Source organism: Crotalus tigris, unplaced genomic scaffold (genome assembly GCF_016545835.1).
Source record: "Crotalus tigris isolate CLP2741 ecotype Arizona unplaced genomic scaffold, ASM1654583v1 scf7180000018160.1183395, whole genome shotgun sequence".
NCBI lineage: Eukaryota > Metazoa > Chordata > Lepidosauria > Squamata > Viperidae > Crotalus > Crotalus tigris.
In genome coordinates this window covers 546,732-563,540 of record NW_024096855.1, presented here as the reverse complement: position 1 = coordinate 563,540, position 16,809 = coordinate 546,732, and the positions used below count along the sequence as shown (strand labels likewise).

Here is a 16,809-nt window from a genome sequence, read left to right as displayed (position 1 = left end):
TTGATTTGGATACATTTACTTATGCAAATGTATGCCCAAACTTAAACTAAATATTATCTGGAAATAATGATACACCCATGGCTAGATACTTCTCCCTTTCTCATGATGATTTTTAACTACTAGTGAAATTAGCCCAATAAATTTTATTTATTTATTTGTGTTTGTTTGTTTGAAGAAAGAATGGCAAAAGAAAACGATAAAGCTGTCCATTGTCAGGCCAAGAAAATATATATTAGAAATAACATTTGTAAAAGTCCAACTAATGAGGTCAATCTCTTCCACTCTGAGAAACAAACTTAAAAGAGGTCAAGAATTAATCTTGAGTTTGTTATAAGGTGAAGGAAGAAATTAAAGCTGTCTCTTTTTGTTGCAAAAGCATCCATAGGTGAGATTTTAAAAGTCCTGCTGGTGGTTGTGGCAACACAATCAAAGCTCTGCCCTTTGTGCATGTGTGTAATGTCAATTAAATACAAAAGGAGTAGGGCTTCAATTATGTTACCACAGCTGCCTTTTTGTTTTGATACTTCACTACAGATGCTACTGCTGTCCTACTTGTTAATTTACTCATTAATCTATTGCTGCACTTAGAATTTGCTAAGAAATCTTCCATTATAGTATAAAATGGACAATCAAACCTATAATGCAAGTTACATAATGGTTTTAAGCTTAATAGGAAAAAGAGAGCCAAATAAGGCAACAGGCTAGAAAACTGAAGAATGTGAGTTCTAGTCCTGCCTAAGACATGAAATTTCTGGTTCAGGGGTGTCAAACTCAATTTCATTGAGGGCCGCATCAGCATTGCAGTTGCCCTCGGGGGTGTGTGTGTGGATGGAGTGGGTGTGGCCTATTGAGTGGGCATGGCCAGCTCTACATCATTTGTGTCAAGGGTGCCTGTGGGTGCCTGGGCAGGAGTGGGACAGATCTGAGAGTCTCTGGCAGAAAGGGGTGGGACTGGGGCAAGCGCCAAGGCATGGTCCATTTCTTCATTTCTCACAAAGGGTGACATCTCCCCAGCATGCACCCAGGGGGCAGGGCCAAGGCGGCAGGGGCTGGTTCCTTGCTGTTTCTGGACAGCCTTGTGGAGCTAAGACTGAATGCATTTCAGCATAAATGGCCACCACAAAATTGTACATTGGCTCCCAGCTGGCCTGGGCCAAGGCCAAGGCAGCAGGGGCCGTTCCCTCACTGTTTCCAGGATGGCTTTGCGGGCCACATGAAACCACTTCGCGGGCCGCATCTGCCCCCCTGGCCTTGTGTTTGACATGTCTGCTCCAGTTGACCATGGACCAAACACTCTCTCTTAGCCCTAGGAATGAAGTAATGGCAAACTAGTTTTGAAAATCTTGCCAAAACCCTGCAGGACGGTTGCCATGAGTGTATTTTGCAGATATGGAGAGGAAGAGAAAGGCAGAATATGTCATTTCTTACCTGCTGGCTGACTAATACAGGTTGAGGTTGTCTCATCTGCACAGGGGCAACTGAGGTGGGAAATGGAATTGGAATTGCTGGTTCTGGATAAAGTTGTGGCCTCAGAGGCACAACAGCAGTTGGACCCTGAACCACTGAAAGTCCAGGCTGGGAAGGAAGGTAGGAAGACATTACTTTAGAAAACTATTGTCTATAAAAACTCTCAATAGCATACCTTATCATTCTGTCAGTATATAGCTGTTCAAGCTATTTAGTAAAGTAATTAATATTAATAATTCAGATTAACTGAGTAGATATATTGCTATGACAATAAGCATTAAAATAAAAATATCCAGGCAATAGATTGTCTGCCCCTTTTGCTTCATATTAAATAAAATAGTAAGTAAACAAACATAGGAGATAGGATATGTGACTCCCTTTATATGTACTATATGAACACGACTAAGAAAAATGGTTAGCTGTACAGACTTGAGGTTATGCAATTATTTAATCATTTTTTAAAATTCATATGTGAAAATTGAAGAAGACTATACTTACTATTGAGGATTGCTGGTAGGGCCCTATCTGCTGAAGACCATGTGGCAAAGTCTGGCTCTCACTGAGAGGTGGGCTATAAACACGCTGAACAGCTGGAGGTATTGCATCAGGAATAGACGAGTAGATCACACTTTGCTGGCTACTCTGGGAGTCTGAGTACACAGTTGATCCTTGACCACTGTCAAATGTGCTATCAGCTGAAACATTGTTAATATTGATTTTTTTAAAAAACTGAATGGTTTCATAAACTGAAAGCAATCAAAGTATTATTTGTATTGTGCAAAGGTTATCTGATCTTACTTGAGATCTTAATTTGGAGCTTTGGAAATAGCATATACTATAGTATAGTTCAGGGTACTCCAGAAGTCAGTCAATCTGAATCAATAATGAATCAGATCTGGTGCATGATGCGGGGGGGGGGTACCCTTATTTTTTTTACCATCAAAATTAGAGATTGATAGAGATTCAATATGGCTGCAGGAAGGAATTGGGATTTTGTGTAATTGAAACCACTTAGCAACCCTTGGAGTGGACTGGCAGGGGATTCACTTCACTTTCTGACCAGATTTAAAACCACAGGATATTTTTTTTCTGTTTAAGTGTTAAATTTCAAAGGTTGAAACAAAAGTACAGTAACTAAACCAAATCCATAAACTAGAAATGAGTTGTTCCCAATTATATCTAAATTGGGACGTGGGATGTGAGTCTGTGGGGAATATATAAAATGCAAACATGACTGACTGGAGAAATTTTGAAAAATTGGCTGTCTACATTTCTTTCTACAAATGTTCAAATTTTTGTAAGAATTTGTCACAGTCTGCAGTCTAACCAACAGTCTAAATTTTCATAGGTACAGTAAATGTAATATTGAGAGCCTGCTTGACGTAGGGGTTAAGGCAGCAGGCTGGAAACCAGAAGAAAATCTGTGAGTTGTAGTCCCACCTTAGGCACACAATCAGCTGGGTGACCTTGAGCCAGTCACTCTCTCTTATCTTAGGAAGAAGGCAAAGGCCATTTCCAAAAAACTGCAGGGATTTCATTGCCCAAAACCCTGCAGGGATTAGTTCAGACAGTCTCCAGGAGTTAACACTAACTCAAAGACATGTACACACAAAAAGTAACATTGCTGTACAGCAGGGGTCTTCAAACTTGGCCCTTTTATGACTTGTGGACTTCAACTCCCAGAATTCCTCAGTCAGTATGCCTGGCTGAGGAATTCTGAGAGTTGAAGTCCACAAGTCATAAAAGGGCCAAGTTTGAAGACCCCTGCTGTACAGGTAATCTTGACTTACAACAGCTTGACTTTTCGAAGTTGCAACAGCACTGAAAAAGTGACTTATTTTTTACACTTATGACTGTGGCAGCATCCCCATGGTCATGTGATTAATATTCAGATGCTTGGCAACTGGTTCATATTTATGATGGCCGCAGTGTCCTGGGGACATGTGATCCCCTTTTGCAATCTTCTGTCAAGCAAAGTCAATGGGGAAACAAGAATCACTTAACAACCGTGTTACTAATTTAACAACTGCAATGATTCACTTAACAAGTGTGGCAAGAAAAGTCGTAGAATGGGACAAAACTCACTTAACAAATTTCTCACTTAGCAACATAAATTCTGGGGTCAATTGAGCTTCTAAGTCGAGGACTATCTGTAATATGTCTACCAAATATTTGTTAGTGAGTTTCAAAGCGCTGTTCAGGCTGATATTGCCAACTCTTTATATTATAGTAGTAATCTGAGTTATTAATTTATTTTATTTATTTATTAGATTTGTTGGCCACCCATCAGAGCTACTCTGAGTGGCTTACGATATTAAAAGTCAATAAAACCACAAAAATAAATATTTCTAATAACAGTAAAAATTACAATTAAAAAGATGGGGAAGAAGGGAAAAGGATATTCAGAGAGACAGGTGGGATCTTCTCTTAATCCCTCAACCACCTCCAGCAGGATACTCCCCTTTGAGCAGGGGGTAGCAGTCAGCATGAATTAGTTGCGATTCTGTATAGTTTTGCTTTCCTTCCAGAGAGAATAATGAAGCACTGGAAATAACTCACATTAAAAAAAAATGCAACTAGACAATAATATCCAAGTTTGCTGAAGTATATAAATAAACTATTTTTTAATATTGTATACTTCTAGTAAGGTTAAATGATAAGTATATCCCCCAAATTATACCAAATGAAATAATTTAGACATACCTGTTTCTATACAATAACAAATGATGTCATAAAAATATAACTAGATGAATTTTCATCAGTGAAGGATTGGTTGAAAAATCCAAATATGAGGCTTTCGAACACAGATAAAATTAACTTTCCCAATATGTATGCAAAAATGCATACTGCTTCCTGCTGCTGTTATTGAAGAATATTAAAAATGTGTTGTGCGTGGGTTTTGTATACATATTGGGACAGTTAATTTTGCCTGTGTTTTTTTCAATCAATCTTTGCAGATGAAAATTTACCCGTCTTTCCAAATTTATAAAACAATAACTCCTTTCAATTTTACTTATCTAAGTTTATGGAGCTTTTTTGGATACTTAATAATGTAGAGACGTTTATAGAATAGGAAAATATAATCTAATTATAGGAATCATCTAACCACAAAAATGAAGACAACTCTACAAAGCTAAAGCAGCAGTTGGAAGCCAAACTTGGATTCTGTTATCATCTGTTGTACACAGATGCTAAATTATTTATGTACATTTCTGCTGTATTTGAATATCACCAGCAGCATCAAGGAAATTATTTATAGGGCTTTTAGACTTAAAAACATTGTGCAAGCATTGACACAACATATGATGCCAATAATTCACAGTACTGAAAGAACTAATTGAGAGTAGCAACTCAGAAAAAAGATTATTTTAAAAATGTTTCTGCACTGTGAAGGAGAGATTTTCATTCTTATCTAATGTAATTAAATATATGTATTTATTTATTTATTTATTTTCAATATTTATATGCCGCCCAATCCCAAAGGACTCAGGGCGGCGTACAAAGTTAAAACAATGATAAAAGAATAAAATAAAGCAGTCATACCGCGAGTCCGATCATATCCCGGCCCCCCGGGGACATCAGCCCCAGGCCTGCCGGAACAGGAGGGTTTTAACGGCCTTCTTAAAGGCCGGCAGGGTGGGAGTAGTTCGAACCTCGGGGGGAAGCTGATTCCACCAGGTCGGAGCCACCACAGAAAAGGCCCTTCCCCGAGGGCCCGCCAGCCGACATTGTCTGGCCGACGGGACCTGAAGGAGGCCCAATCTATGGGACCTCACCGGTCTCTGGGAGCTATGCGGCAGAATGCGGTCCTGTAAGTAACCTGGCCCTATGCCATGAAGGGCTTTAAAGGTGATAACCAACACCTTGAATTGCGTCCGGAGACCCACAGGAAGCCAGTGCAGCTCGCGGAGGATAGGTGACACCTGGGCGTACCTTGGCGCGCCCACAATCGCTCTCGCGGCTGCGTTCTGAACCAACTGCAGCCTCCGAACGCTCTTCAAGGGTAGCCCCATGTAGAGCGCATTACAGTAATCCAGTCTTGAGGTGACAAGGGCATGAGTGACTGTGAGTAAAGCCTCCCGGTCCAAATAAGGCCGCAACTGGTGCACTAGGCGAACCTGTGCAAAGGTCCCCCTGGCCACAGCCGATAGATGTTGTTCCAGATTTAGCTGTGAGTCCAGGAGGACACCCAAGTTGCGTGCCTGCATTGAGGGAGGTAAATTTGCCCCCCCAGGACTAAAGATGGACCATCCAGTTGGCCTTTGGGAGGCAAGACCCAGAGCCACTCGGTCTTGTCAGGGTTGAGTCTAAGCCTGTTCACCCCCATTCAGACCCTCACATCTTCCAGGCACCGGCACATCACGTCGACTGCTTCACTGAAAGGACACGGGGTGGAGATATATAATTGGGTATCATCCGCGTACTGATGATACCTCACCCCGTGTCGCCGAATGATCTCACCCAGCGGTTTCATGTAGATGTTAAAAAGGAGGGGGGACAGGACCGAGCCCTGAGGCACCCCATAATCGAGGCGCCTAGGGGTCGATCTCTGTCCGCCCGCCAACACCGACTGCGACCTGTCAGAGAGGTAGGAGGAGAACCACCGCAATACGGTGCCGCCCACCCCCACCTCTCCGAGACGACGCAGAAGGATACCATGGTCGATGGTATCGAAAGCCGCTGAGAGGTCAAGAAGCACCAGGATAGAGGAATGACCCCTATCCCGGGCTCGCCAGAGGTCATCGGTCAATGCGACCAAAGCAGTCTCAGTGCTGTAGCCGGGCCTGAAACCAGACTGAAAAGGGTCCAGATAATTGGTTTCATCCAAGGATCGCAAGAGTTGAGATGCCACCACCTTCTCTACAACCTTCCCACAAAGGGGAGGTTGGAGACGGGACGAAAGTTCTTCAAAACAGCTGGGTCCAGGGAAGGCTTCTTGAGGAGGGGCCTCACCACCGCTTCCTTTAAAGGTTGCGGGAAAGACCCCTCCATCAAGGAAGCATTGATTATCGCCTGGAGCCAGCCTCATGTCACCTCCCTACTGGCCGAAACCAGCCAGGAGGGGCACAGGTCCAATAAACAGGTGGCGGCATTCATTGCCCTCACGGCCTTGTCCACTTCATCAGGGGTCACAGGCTCAAACTCGCTCCAGATAACATGACTAAGACCAGCCCCTGGCAACTCGGCTGGCACTGCCCAGTCAGAGTCCAGGTCCCTCTGAATCTGAGCGATTTTGTCCGAAAGAAACTGAACAAACTCCTCAGCTCTCCCCTGCAAGGGTTCCTCCGCCTCCTCCACTTTAAGAAGGGAGCGGGTCACCCTAAACAAGGCGGCCGGGCGAGATTCTGCGGACGCAATAAGTGCGGAAAAGTGAACACGCTTTGCCTGCTCTTATCGTCACTAAATAAGTCCTAAGATAGGCTCTTAATAGTGATCGGTCAGATTCAGAGTTACTGGCCCTCCAACGTCGCTCTAGACATCTCTTGTGGCGCTTCATCTCCCGGAGCTCCTCAGTAAACCAAGGCACCCTCCGGGGACCACCACCACAGAGAGGTCGCAAAGGCGCAATTCGATCCAGGGCCCCGGACGCCGCCTCATTCCAGGCCGCAACCAGGGACCCGGACGAGTTGTGGACAAGGGAGTCAGGTATTTCCCCAAGCTCCTCCTGGAACCGATCTGGGTCCATTAGGCGCCTGGGGCGGAACCACCTAGTCGGTTCCCTCTCCCTGCGATGGGGGAGTGATGCTCTGAAGTCCAGCCTCAATAGGAAATGATCTGTCCATGACAAGGGCGAGATCTCTATTCCCCTTAATTCCAGATCATGTCTCCATTGCCCCGAGAGAAACACAAGGTCGAATGTGTGACCACCCCTATGGGTCGGATCCTGAATTACCTGGGTCAGGTCCATGGTTGCCATGGAAGCCATGAACTCCTGCGCCGCCTCTGAGCAATCGCCAAGTGATGGTAAGTTAAAGTCCCCCAGTACTATAAGTCTGGGGAACTCCACTGCCAACCCGGCTACTGACTCCAGCAACGCAGGCAGGACTGTTGCAACGCAGCTGGGAGGTAGGTACGTCAGCAGCAAGCCCAACTGAACCCATGAACCCAACTTCAATAGGAGGGACTCACACCCAACAACCTCCGGGGCAGGAATCCCACGAGGACTCAAGGACTTCCGAGCGATGACTGCCACTCCCCCACCCCTGCCCTGATGTCGAGGCTGATGAAGCACCACAAACCCGTCCGGGCACATCTCCGAGAGGGAAACACCCCCCTCAGGGCCCAGCCAGGTTTCGGTTATACATGCCAGGTCCGCCCCGCTGTCCAATATTAAATCACGGACAAGGGGGGCTTTGCTGACAACGGACCTGGCATTAAGCAACAGCAGCCTACAATTAGGGCCCTGTACTCCCCTGTCACCAGTACTACAGGATGAGCCTTTTGAGGGGCCGGAACAAGGAATCGCTCTAACATAGCGAGTCCTCGTTCCCCAAAGATGGCCTGCCCCTCGGCTCCCGCCATATCTGCCCATCCCAGTCATGACTGTAGGTCTTCAAGCAGCAGTTCCAGAATCTTTAAATATTTTCACTAATATAAGAAAATTGTAATTATTATCTTGACTAAACCTAGAACAGTATTTCCTGAGTCAAAGTACATGTTGACTCACATTCATATACTATGAGCAATCGTACCAACACTAGAGTGGGCATAATTAGCTTGTTTTAGAAGGAAAATTCAATACAGTTCAAAGGGATGGCTATATTAACTGTTAGAGCAGTGTTTCTCAACCTTGACAATTTTAAGGCATGTGGACTTCAACTCCCAGAATTCCACAGCCAGCAATGCTGGCTGTGGAATTCTGGGAGTTGAAGTCCACATGCCTTAAAATTGTCAAGGTTGAGAAACACTGTGTTAGAGAATGGTTGATGGTCTTTTTTAACCACCACATGAGGGCACTTCCTCTGTGTTCCCCTTCTTACAATGGTATGATCACATGGTTGCTATAAGAAGGGAGGAGAACCTTTACTTTGTAAACTGACAAGGTAAGGTAACATTTCCCTTAAATCCCAGGGGAATTCACTTCCTCCCTGCTTTAAATTTGTTCAACGATACAAATTCAATTATGTACAATCTTAATCATAGTAAGACGGAAACGGTTTATTGATAACTTAGTAGATATTTATTGTTCTTGCATATTTTTAGCATATATTTATTTGTTCTTGTCAAAGTCCATGCAACCAAAGTCCTGGCTGCATCAGTCCATCAGATTTAGAATTCTTAGAATTTTAACATAGTAAGAAGAAGCTTAGGCATGTTAAGTTCCAACTGGTTAGACCAATAAAAAGAGCAAACTAGGTATGGAATACTTCATGTTTGATAATTATCCTCTTCAGCCAGAGTAACAGGAGCTATTAAAGATTCTATGTTAACATACTTATTCCTGCTAAACCAGAATTCTGAAGAGTTTTGACTTACTGCAGTGCACAAACATGGCCAGTGACATCCATTCAGTGTATTTGTACTACATCCTTATATACCAACACAGAACACATACTAGACTTACATGCAAGTGAAGTGATGCTTGTGGGCAGATTTTGTTGAGAAAGATGCTGGTCCACTTCAGGCTCATCTGGTTCTGCTGGAATCTGATGACCAGCATGAGAAGTGTGTGTAATCTGAAGTGGTTGTGCTTGTGTGACCTTCATTTTTTCTAAGCTTTCAGGATCCCGATGATCTTCTGAATGCAACATGGGGCATATCCTCTCTCTTCTCCATTGTATTAAGGCTACTCTGTCACGTATTGATTTTGCAATTATTTTGACATCGCTTTCATGAAAGAATCCAGCATCAACCTGAAATAAAAGGTTTTCAACAACAAATCCATATTTGTCTGTGTTTTCACATCATGGAGCCCCACATACCCACTCCCTATTCTGGGGATGTCAAATTCGCCATGTCACGTGACGTATCACGATGTATCATAACTTTTTTCCCATTGCCAGAGCTGGGGTGGGCACGGTTTCAGCATGATGCATCCAGCCCACGGGCCGGCAGTTTGACACCCCTGTCTTATCATCCAGTTTTAGTAACTGAATAGAGAATTAGATTCTAAATCACCAGTCTGAGGTTTTGTATGTGTGTGGCTGATTAGTTTGCAGAAGTATCATTTAGAATTGCATATAATAGCTAGATGTCCAAGGTTTTCATTCATAAAATTATTTTCAAAAAGAGTACAAGTTGTATCTGAAACATTTTTTTTATAAAGCAGAGAAGCAGTTGCAAAACTATGATCAATTGTCATAAATATTTTTACTGATCATCATTGGCTATGAATGGCTATTGTCTATATCACTATTGGAGCTATTATAATTTAAATATTCATAGAACTTCATACAAAACAAATTTGTAGTGGGAATATTTTTTAATCCAACTGTAACAGATGGTAAAGGGAGGGGGGCATTTTTAGGAATAATTACAACGTCATAATTGGCATCAAAATCATATAATCTCATTGTCTGCTTCATGAATAAACCAAATAAGAAATTTCCCATTTGCAATACAATATGAGAAAAGTAATTTTTTAGGAAGAAGCTCCCATATTATATTTCAAGCATTTAAATTCAGTTTTCCAAAACGATAGGCAGCTAAATCCAAATACCCTGGCAGTATTGCAGGGCACAGCCTGGAGTTTGATTCTGACCAGCTCAAGGTTGACTCAGCCTTTCATTCTGCAGAGGTCGATAAAATGAGGACCCAGACTGTTGGGTGCAATATGCAGACTCTATGAACTGCCTAGACAGGGCTGTAAAGCACTATGGGGTGGTGTATAAGTCTATCTGCTATTGCTATCCATAGATTACTGGATGAAAGATCCTGTTTGTTAATTGGGCTGTAAGGTTCAATTGGATCTATTGCTATTGTACCAGCTTCTCTACTGCATAGCAACCTCCCTCTGAATTTCTTGACTCTGGCTGGGCTAGCTGCCACACACACACACACATACACACACACACACACACACACACACCCTGCAACACACAGAAACTTCCAATTTTGGTTCTGGAGGAAGTTGCCCAGCCTTAGTGCACCATCTAATCGTATTTCTGGACTTTCAACTCCTGCTCAAGAAGCAGATCAACAATGTTGCTAGCAGGATCTTTGCACAGCTTGGAGTTGTGTGTCAGTTGTGCCTGTTCTTGAATCAGAGGACCCTGTTCAGAGCCATCCCTTTTGATCTCCTCTTAGGACAACTGCAAGGGGCTCTATGTGAGACTCGCCCTGAAGAACATTCGGAAGTTAACGCTTGTACAGAATGTGAGAATGCAGGCATTAGCTATCTTGTGTGACATCACTACTCTGCAAGCTACACAAAGCCCTACATGGCACAGGGTAGGGTTACTTATAAAATTGTACAGATAGTCCTCAACCTATTTACAATAGTTCACTTAGTGACTGTTCAAAGTTACAACAGTGCTGAAAAAAGTAACTTATGTCCAGTTTTCACACTTACAATCCTTGCAGCATCCCCACGGTCACATGATCAAAATTTGGATGCTTGGCGACTAGTTCATATTTATGACAGTCCCAGTGTCCCGGGGTCAATGGGATTCACTTAGCAACCATGTTACTAACTTAACAACTGCAGTGATTCACTTAACCACTGTAGCAAGAAAGGTCGTAAAATGGGGCAAAATTCACTTAACAAATGTCTCACTTAGCAACATAAATTTTGGGCTCAATTGTGGTCGTAAGTTGAGGACTACCAGTATCTTCCCAATTGCTTCTATCCCCGCCCCCACTCCAATTCATTCTAGCAGCAGTGGCATGTTATGAATACTTTTGCCCAAGAAATGTCAGCTGGCAGTCCTCAAAGAAGAGCCTTTTATGCTGTGACATCTGCCCTGTGGAACATCATTCTTCCTGAGATTAGGTTGGCATTTATCTGGCTTGCCTTCTTCAATGCCTTCAGTATCTTGCTTGTGTCCCTGATCCAGGGCCCATGTGACAGAGCCCATGCCTTCGCTGTTTGGAAAACTTTTTATGATGCATTGATTTTTGGTTTATTACTAGAAATTGCATGTACTTTCATTGTAAAGTTGTGTCCCACCTAGAATGATGTGCTCGGATGACCTGGGGCAGTTGTCCTGCTATGTGAGAATGACCCTCAGAGACAGGGCGGGGGAAGAGATGCTGCCTAGCAAAAAATCAGATAAGACCGAGGGAGTGCAGTTGTCCCATAATGGATGTTTATAGGTATCTCTTCCCTTAAAGGAGGAAGTACTACAACTATGCCATGACCACAAAACAGCAGGGCATGGGGAGTTATTTTGAGTCAATCTCTGCTGAGCTGGCTGGATTATTGCAACTCCTAGAGAGCCAGTTGCAGTTCTGTGTTTTCTCTAGATTTCTTCACAGATCTTCCTCCAATGCAGGGTTATATTACCATATTTGTAGTATTGGATTTATTCACCAAACTGGTCTGTTTTATTACTTTTAAGGGCCTCCCAATCAGTGTTTGAATTCAGCCAGTTCGCACCAGTTTGGCAGAACCGGTAGCTAATTTTTTGTTGCCCAGACCCAGAATGGACTTCTGGAAGCAGCATCCACAGAGAGAACTGGTTGTTTACATATTTGAATCCCACCACTGCTCCCAATGGCCTAGGAAATAGCTCAACTCTTTTTGAACTACGTTTTTAAACATGATCTAAACTTTCTAGTTCTTTAAACACAGACAGACTATTCTGTTGTGGTAAAATATAATGACATCAATGTCAAAGAGAAATATTTTGCTTCATGTTCTGATTAATGTCCATTGTAGGCAGTAAATCCTAGTAGCCAAATCCAAACTACATAACATAAATTTTAAATAATGGCAACTTATTTATAACATTATTTCTGTCAGAGTAATAGTATACCCATGCAATCATAAAAGTAATAAGCTCTTAAAGCTAAGTGAAGAACGAATGAGAATTCCACAATCAGAAGACTTTAACAAAAAAGATATAATCTGCTTTGGTAGTCATTTTTAAAAGGCCTGTTTGTTGAATTGGTCCAAAAGAGAACAACACAGTAAACTAAATGAGTTCCACAAAATGGAATGATGGAACACAAATTATGTGGGATGAGATGGGGGTTTCCTGCATCTTAAAAACTGATTGATGTTTGATGAAGAAGGAAAAGAAAAAAAAGGATGTTAGTTTAATAAGCATTTATTCACTTTATAAAATTTAGCAGCAAACCTGGCAAAATGTTAAAAGACAATATATCTCATAAGAATGACACAGAATTAGTATTAAACTTTGTGTAGCCATCTTTTCTATGAGTTTTTAAAAAGTAAGTAATACTTTTAATTTATCTTACTGCACAAAAAAAGAAAAATGGTTCATACTGTATTCCAGATTCTTACATATATTGGAAACATAATTTGCAAAAATTTCCAGTTTAACAAGTGCCAATCAAAATTTGTTATCAGTTTCTGAAAGAATGTGTTTTGATGTTGTGGAACTAAAATATAAAAGTATACATAAGCAAGGTTCAGAACTTAAATGACTGTGCTTCATTTCGGTGGATCAGTTTATGATGTTTGGAGATACTTCATGCAGAGAGAGAGAGAGAGGAAAGAAAAAGAGAGAGAGAGAGAAGAGAGAGAAAAGAGAGTTCAAAGGAAGTTTTTATTTTACCATTTCTTGTGCAACATCATCAGGAGTTTCTTTCTCCAGTTCAAAAGTAAACTCAATGGCTCCGTTATCTTTGGATTTTCCTTTCAGCTTCTTAGCATCTTCAACCCAGAGTCTTAAGGCAATAGAGGACTTTCTACCATCGTCTTCTTCTGCAAGTTCCACTCTCACCCCTGTATCCTCAGCAAAGAAGGCATGGCTTAATAAATCTTTAATTTCATATCTCGGGGAAAAAAGAACACAAACACAATTTAAGTCCATTTTTCTCCTCTATACTTTAAGGACCAAATAGCTGTGTGTTATTTTAGCATAAACATACATATATGTATTAGAACTTCCTTGGCACTATATATCTTTCTAAGTTTTAATGAAAGCAAAATTTGCTTTCAATATCTATAATATTTAACACAAAGGGTTTTAAATCACTGTAGCAAAATAACAAGTGTTTCTATAGCAACTGCCAAATGTGTGACATAATAAGCACCACACCATTTGTTTATTTTTATTAGTTCTTTATTTCAATTTCAATGGCTGCCCATTTGCCACTTGTGGCTAACAGAGCGTTAAAATACTTACTACACCTTTTCAAGTTTCTGTGTTTGTTTTACACAATGCCCTTGAAAAAGGTATTTATCTGAACCATATCAGACCCAATTTATACTTTTTAGATACTTTGCTCCTCTCCTTTTTTCTCCTTAGTATACTTATACATATCATACATTTCTATTTTTATTGGTTCTACCCATCAATGGGAATAGATAAACAAGCCAAAAACCAGTCAGATGTAGTTTGTGCTATTTTTTTTAAAGATGAATCCCATGTAAATTCTTCTAGAATCCAAATGAAAAATAACTAAACCATGCACCTCTGCTGCCTGATCTGCTTTCTTTAGGAACATGTGCAGCGGGATGGTATACTCTTAGCTGCAGCTATTGCCTAACATTTAGGTGAAAGTCAAATCAAGAACATTAGAGCTGTCAGGCTGACTTTTAAAATGTCACGCGCCAGGCAAAACTGTCAGTAATGCAATATTTTCATTTGACTAGGCAATCCCTTAGTCAATACAGTCTGAGCTTTCACTTGTTAGTCTTCAATTAATCTTCTACAAATCCTAAGTATTGATTTAGGATTCCTACAATCTCTCTGAAATCTGATGGAAAAGAATAAAGCTGGATATCACCAACATAATGATGGCGTCAAGCATCTTTTATTGAATCTGTTGTGTAAAACTTGTAAAGGAAACTCACATATATATAATTTTGTGGGATTTTTCTTTTTCATATTTTTTCTTTTTCCATTAGGTTTAATTAAATAAACAAATCTAAGGTTTAAAATCTGTAGAAGGATTAAGACAGAGTCTTATGAGATACTGCATCCAACAGCTACTTGTCAAATATAAATCTCCGTGTACCATTTTCTGGAACTTACCTGGATTGAAAAGCCCTCCTTTTAGTCACTTTCTGTATGGATTGCTGCAATGTGCTGTACAATGTGCCACCCTTGAAGAGTATCTAGAAGCTGTAGTTGATGCAGCAGCATGGGCAGTTCTGGGCATCCCTAGGACTGTGCATGTAACACCTCTTTTATGTGAGCTGCATTGGGTGCCAATTTATTTCCTGGTCAAATTCAAGGTGTTGATTATTACTTTTAAAGCCCTTTGCAGTGTGGATCTGGTTACCTGAGGAACCATCCTGTCCCAATAATATCAACCTGTCCCATCAAATCAGGCAGAGGGTTTGTTGCAGACCCCATCAATTAAAGAATTTTGTCTGGCAGAGTCTACAATGAGAGTCTTCTTTACTGTTGTTCCTGCCCTATGAAACATCTTGTACCCAGAAGTGAGGGTACTCCAAGGGTGGTATGCAACCATGGCGATGGTTGGTGGCTAGAAAATACCCCCTTGCATTTTTGGCCTTTTAATCTTTATTTAAATTCTGTTTTTTAAAACTTTGCTTCTAACTCTTGTCTCTTTTTATATGACTTTTATTTGTAAATCACCCAGATTTCAAGTGAGATGGACGCTGTATAAATTTTATAAATAAGAATAAAAATATAAAATAAATACTTGAAGAAAGTCTCGTACTGCTCTGTTATAGATATAGTCCAGAGGGACATTCTGACTGAAAGTATTAAAATTTGCTGAGAAGCCCTCAAAATTCACAGGAATATAGTCACACTAACCAGATTCCAAATGGGTACTGATCCATGTCCGCATAGTAACCATATTAGTTTCTATCTGGCTAGTAACTCTCCTAAGAGATCTACATAATTAGATTATAGTAGGTCTATCAGTTTAAAATGGTACTGGCCAGCTCTTGACCGTTTTCTGCCTCCAGTCCAAGAAATTATTTTGAAATGTGCTCAGAGTTATGACATGTTTCACAAACAACAGAAATTTATTATTTGAAACAAACCTCTCCTCCTTATTTTTGCAAATACACTCTCCAATTATCTCCTTAATTTCAGGATCAGTAACTTTATCAAAACTTGCTGGTTTGACACCCTGCGGGAGGAAAAAAAAAACATAATTAAATTTCTCTGGCATTTTCATTCTACATCTACATAGCTTTGAGTTTAAAATAGGACTCTTATGTAATATAATATACAATAGACCATTATATATGCTATAACAAGGCTAAATTCAGCATTAACCTTTATTATGAATTTTAATATTAAAGGCATTGGAAGGGGAAAAATGAACTATCCTAGGCTTCTGGGATTCTGTTCCAGAAACCTAAAAGATCAACATCAAGGTTTTTTGCTTTTTCTTTTTTTAAAAAAAGTTTTCTTTAAACTGTAACAAATTAATTTTTCAGTTAATTATTTTTTATTTTAATTACACCTCAACTTCCAGAATTCAGAGCAGCTTTCCTAATTAACTAATAGGCTTTTATAATATTTTGATACTGTTCCGCTTTAAAATAAAGAATATTGTAAAATAATTAAAGCGTCTCCTGTGGTTTTGCTGCAAATTTAAAGACAATCCTTACGGATTATCTTTAAAAAGGGAAAAGAAAAAGGGAAAAGAAACTCTGTAAGGAAACCAAGTTTTCTTTTCAGAGTACACCTCTAATTGAAGTTTGTGAATGTCTTAGAAAAAGATTTTCACCTGCTGACAGTTACAAGATGTGAACTTTAAGGATTCTCAATAGCAAATGTTAAATCGCAAGAGGAAATAGATATTTAAGGCAACGTTTTTATGTATGATGAATATGGAAAAAAAAAACCTTTTCTAGTGAGGTAAAGAAATTGAAATAGAAAGCAGGCATGGAGGTGACTGCTGTTCAAGGTCTATTTGAGGCATCACTTGAGTTGGTGCTATCTACGCATAAGATTTCCTGTCTAAACGTACCACACAATACCTTGAAGTATGAGTGATTGAGGCATGGGAAAAAAATTGCACGAAATAGTTGCCAAAAAGATTGTCTCTGCCTTGCACTATTTTAGGTTAAATATATCTTATTTTACCAAAGAGGAACAATTCATTATGCTTTCAGCCAAGTTAAATTGCAGCTTGATTTAAAAAAAAAAAAATCCAAGAACTATGGCACCATTTTAACCTGAGCACCAATGGAAAAGAATTGTACAAATTATTCATTTAATGGAGTGTTAAGCAGCAAAAGGTAATCCATGCTACATAAATAATTGTGGGAAGATGTATTTA

At 40.5% G+C, this 16,809-nt stretch overlaps 1 protein-coding gene across 11 annotated transcripts in view; it reads right to left on the bottom strand.

The window, feature by feature from the left end:
* Positions 1 to 16,809, bottom strand: part of WNK2 (WNK lysine deficient protein kinase 2) — a 128,363-nt gene that overhangs the window by 56,404 nt on the left and 55,150 nt on the right. For all 11 annotated transcript variants that reach the window (XM_039348568.1, XM_039348566.1, XM_039348561.1 and 8 more), the window contains 5 exons: positions 15,560 to 15,648; positions 13,149 to 13,368; positions 9,032 to 9,320; positions 1,966 to 2,162; positions 1,429 to 1,575 (listed from right to left, as the gene is read on the bottom strand). In XM_039348568.1, coding sequence (XP_039204502.1) covers positions 1,429 to 1,575; positions 1,966 to 2,162; positions 9,032 to 9,320; positions 13,149 to 13,368; positions 15,560 to 15,648 — 942 coding nt within the window. The remainder of the gene's footprint in view (positions 1 to 1,428; positions 1,576 to 1,965; positions 2,163 to 9,031; positions 9,321 to 13,148; positions 13,369 to 15,559; positions 15,649 to 16,809) is intronic.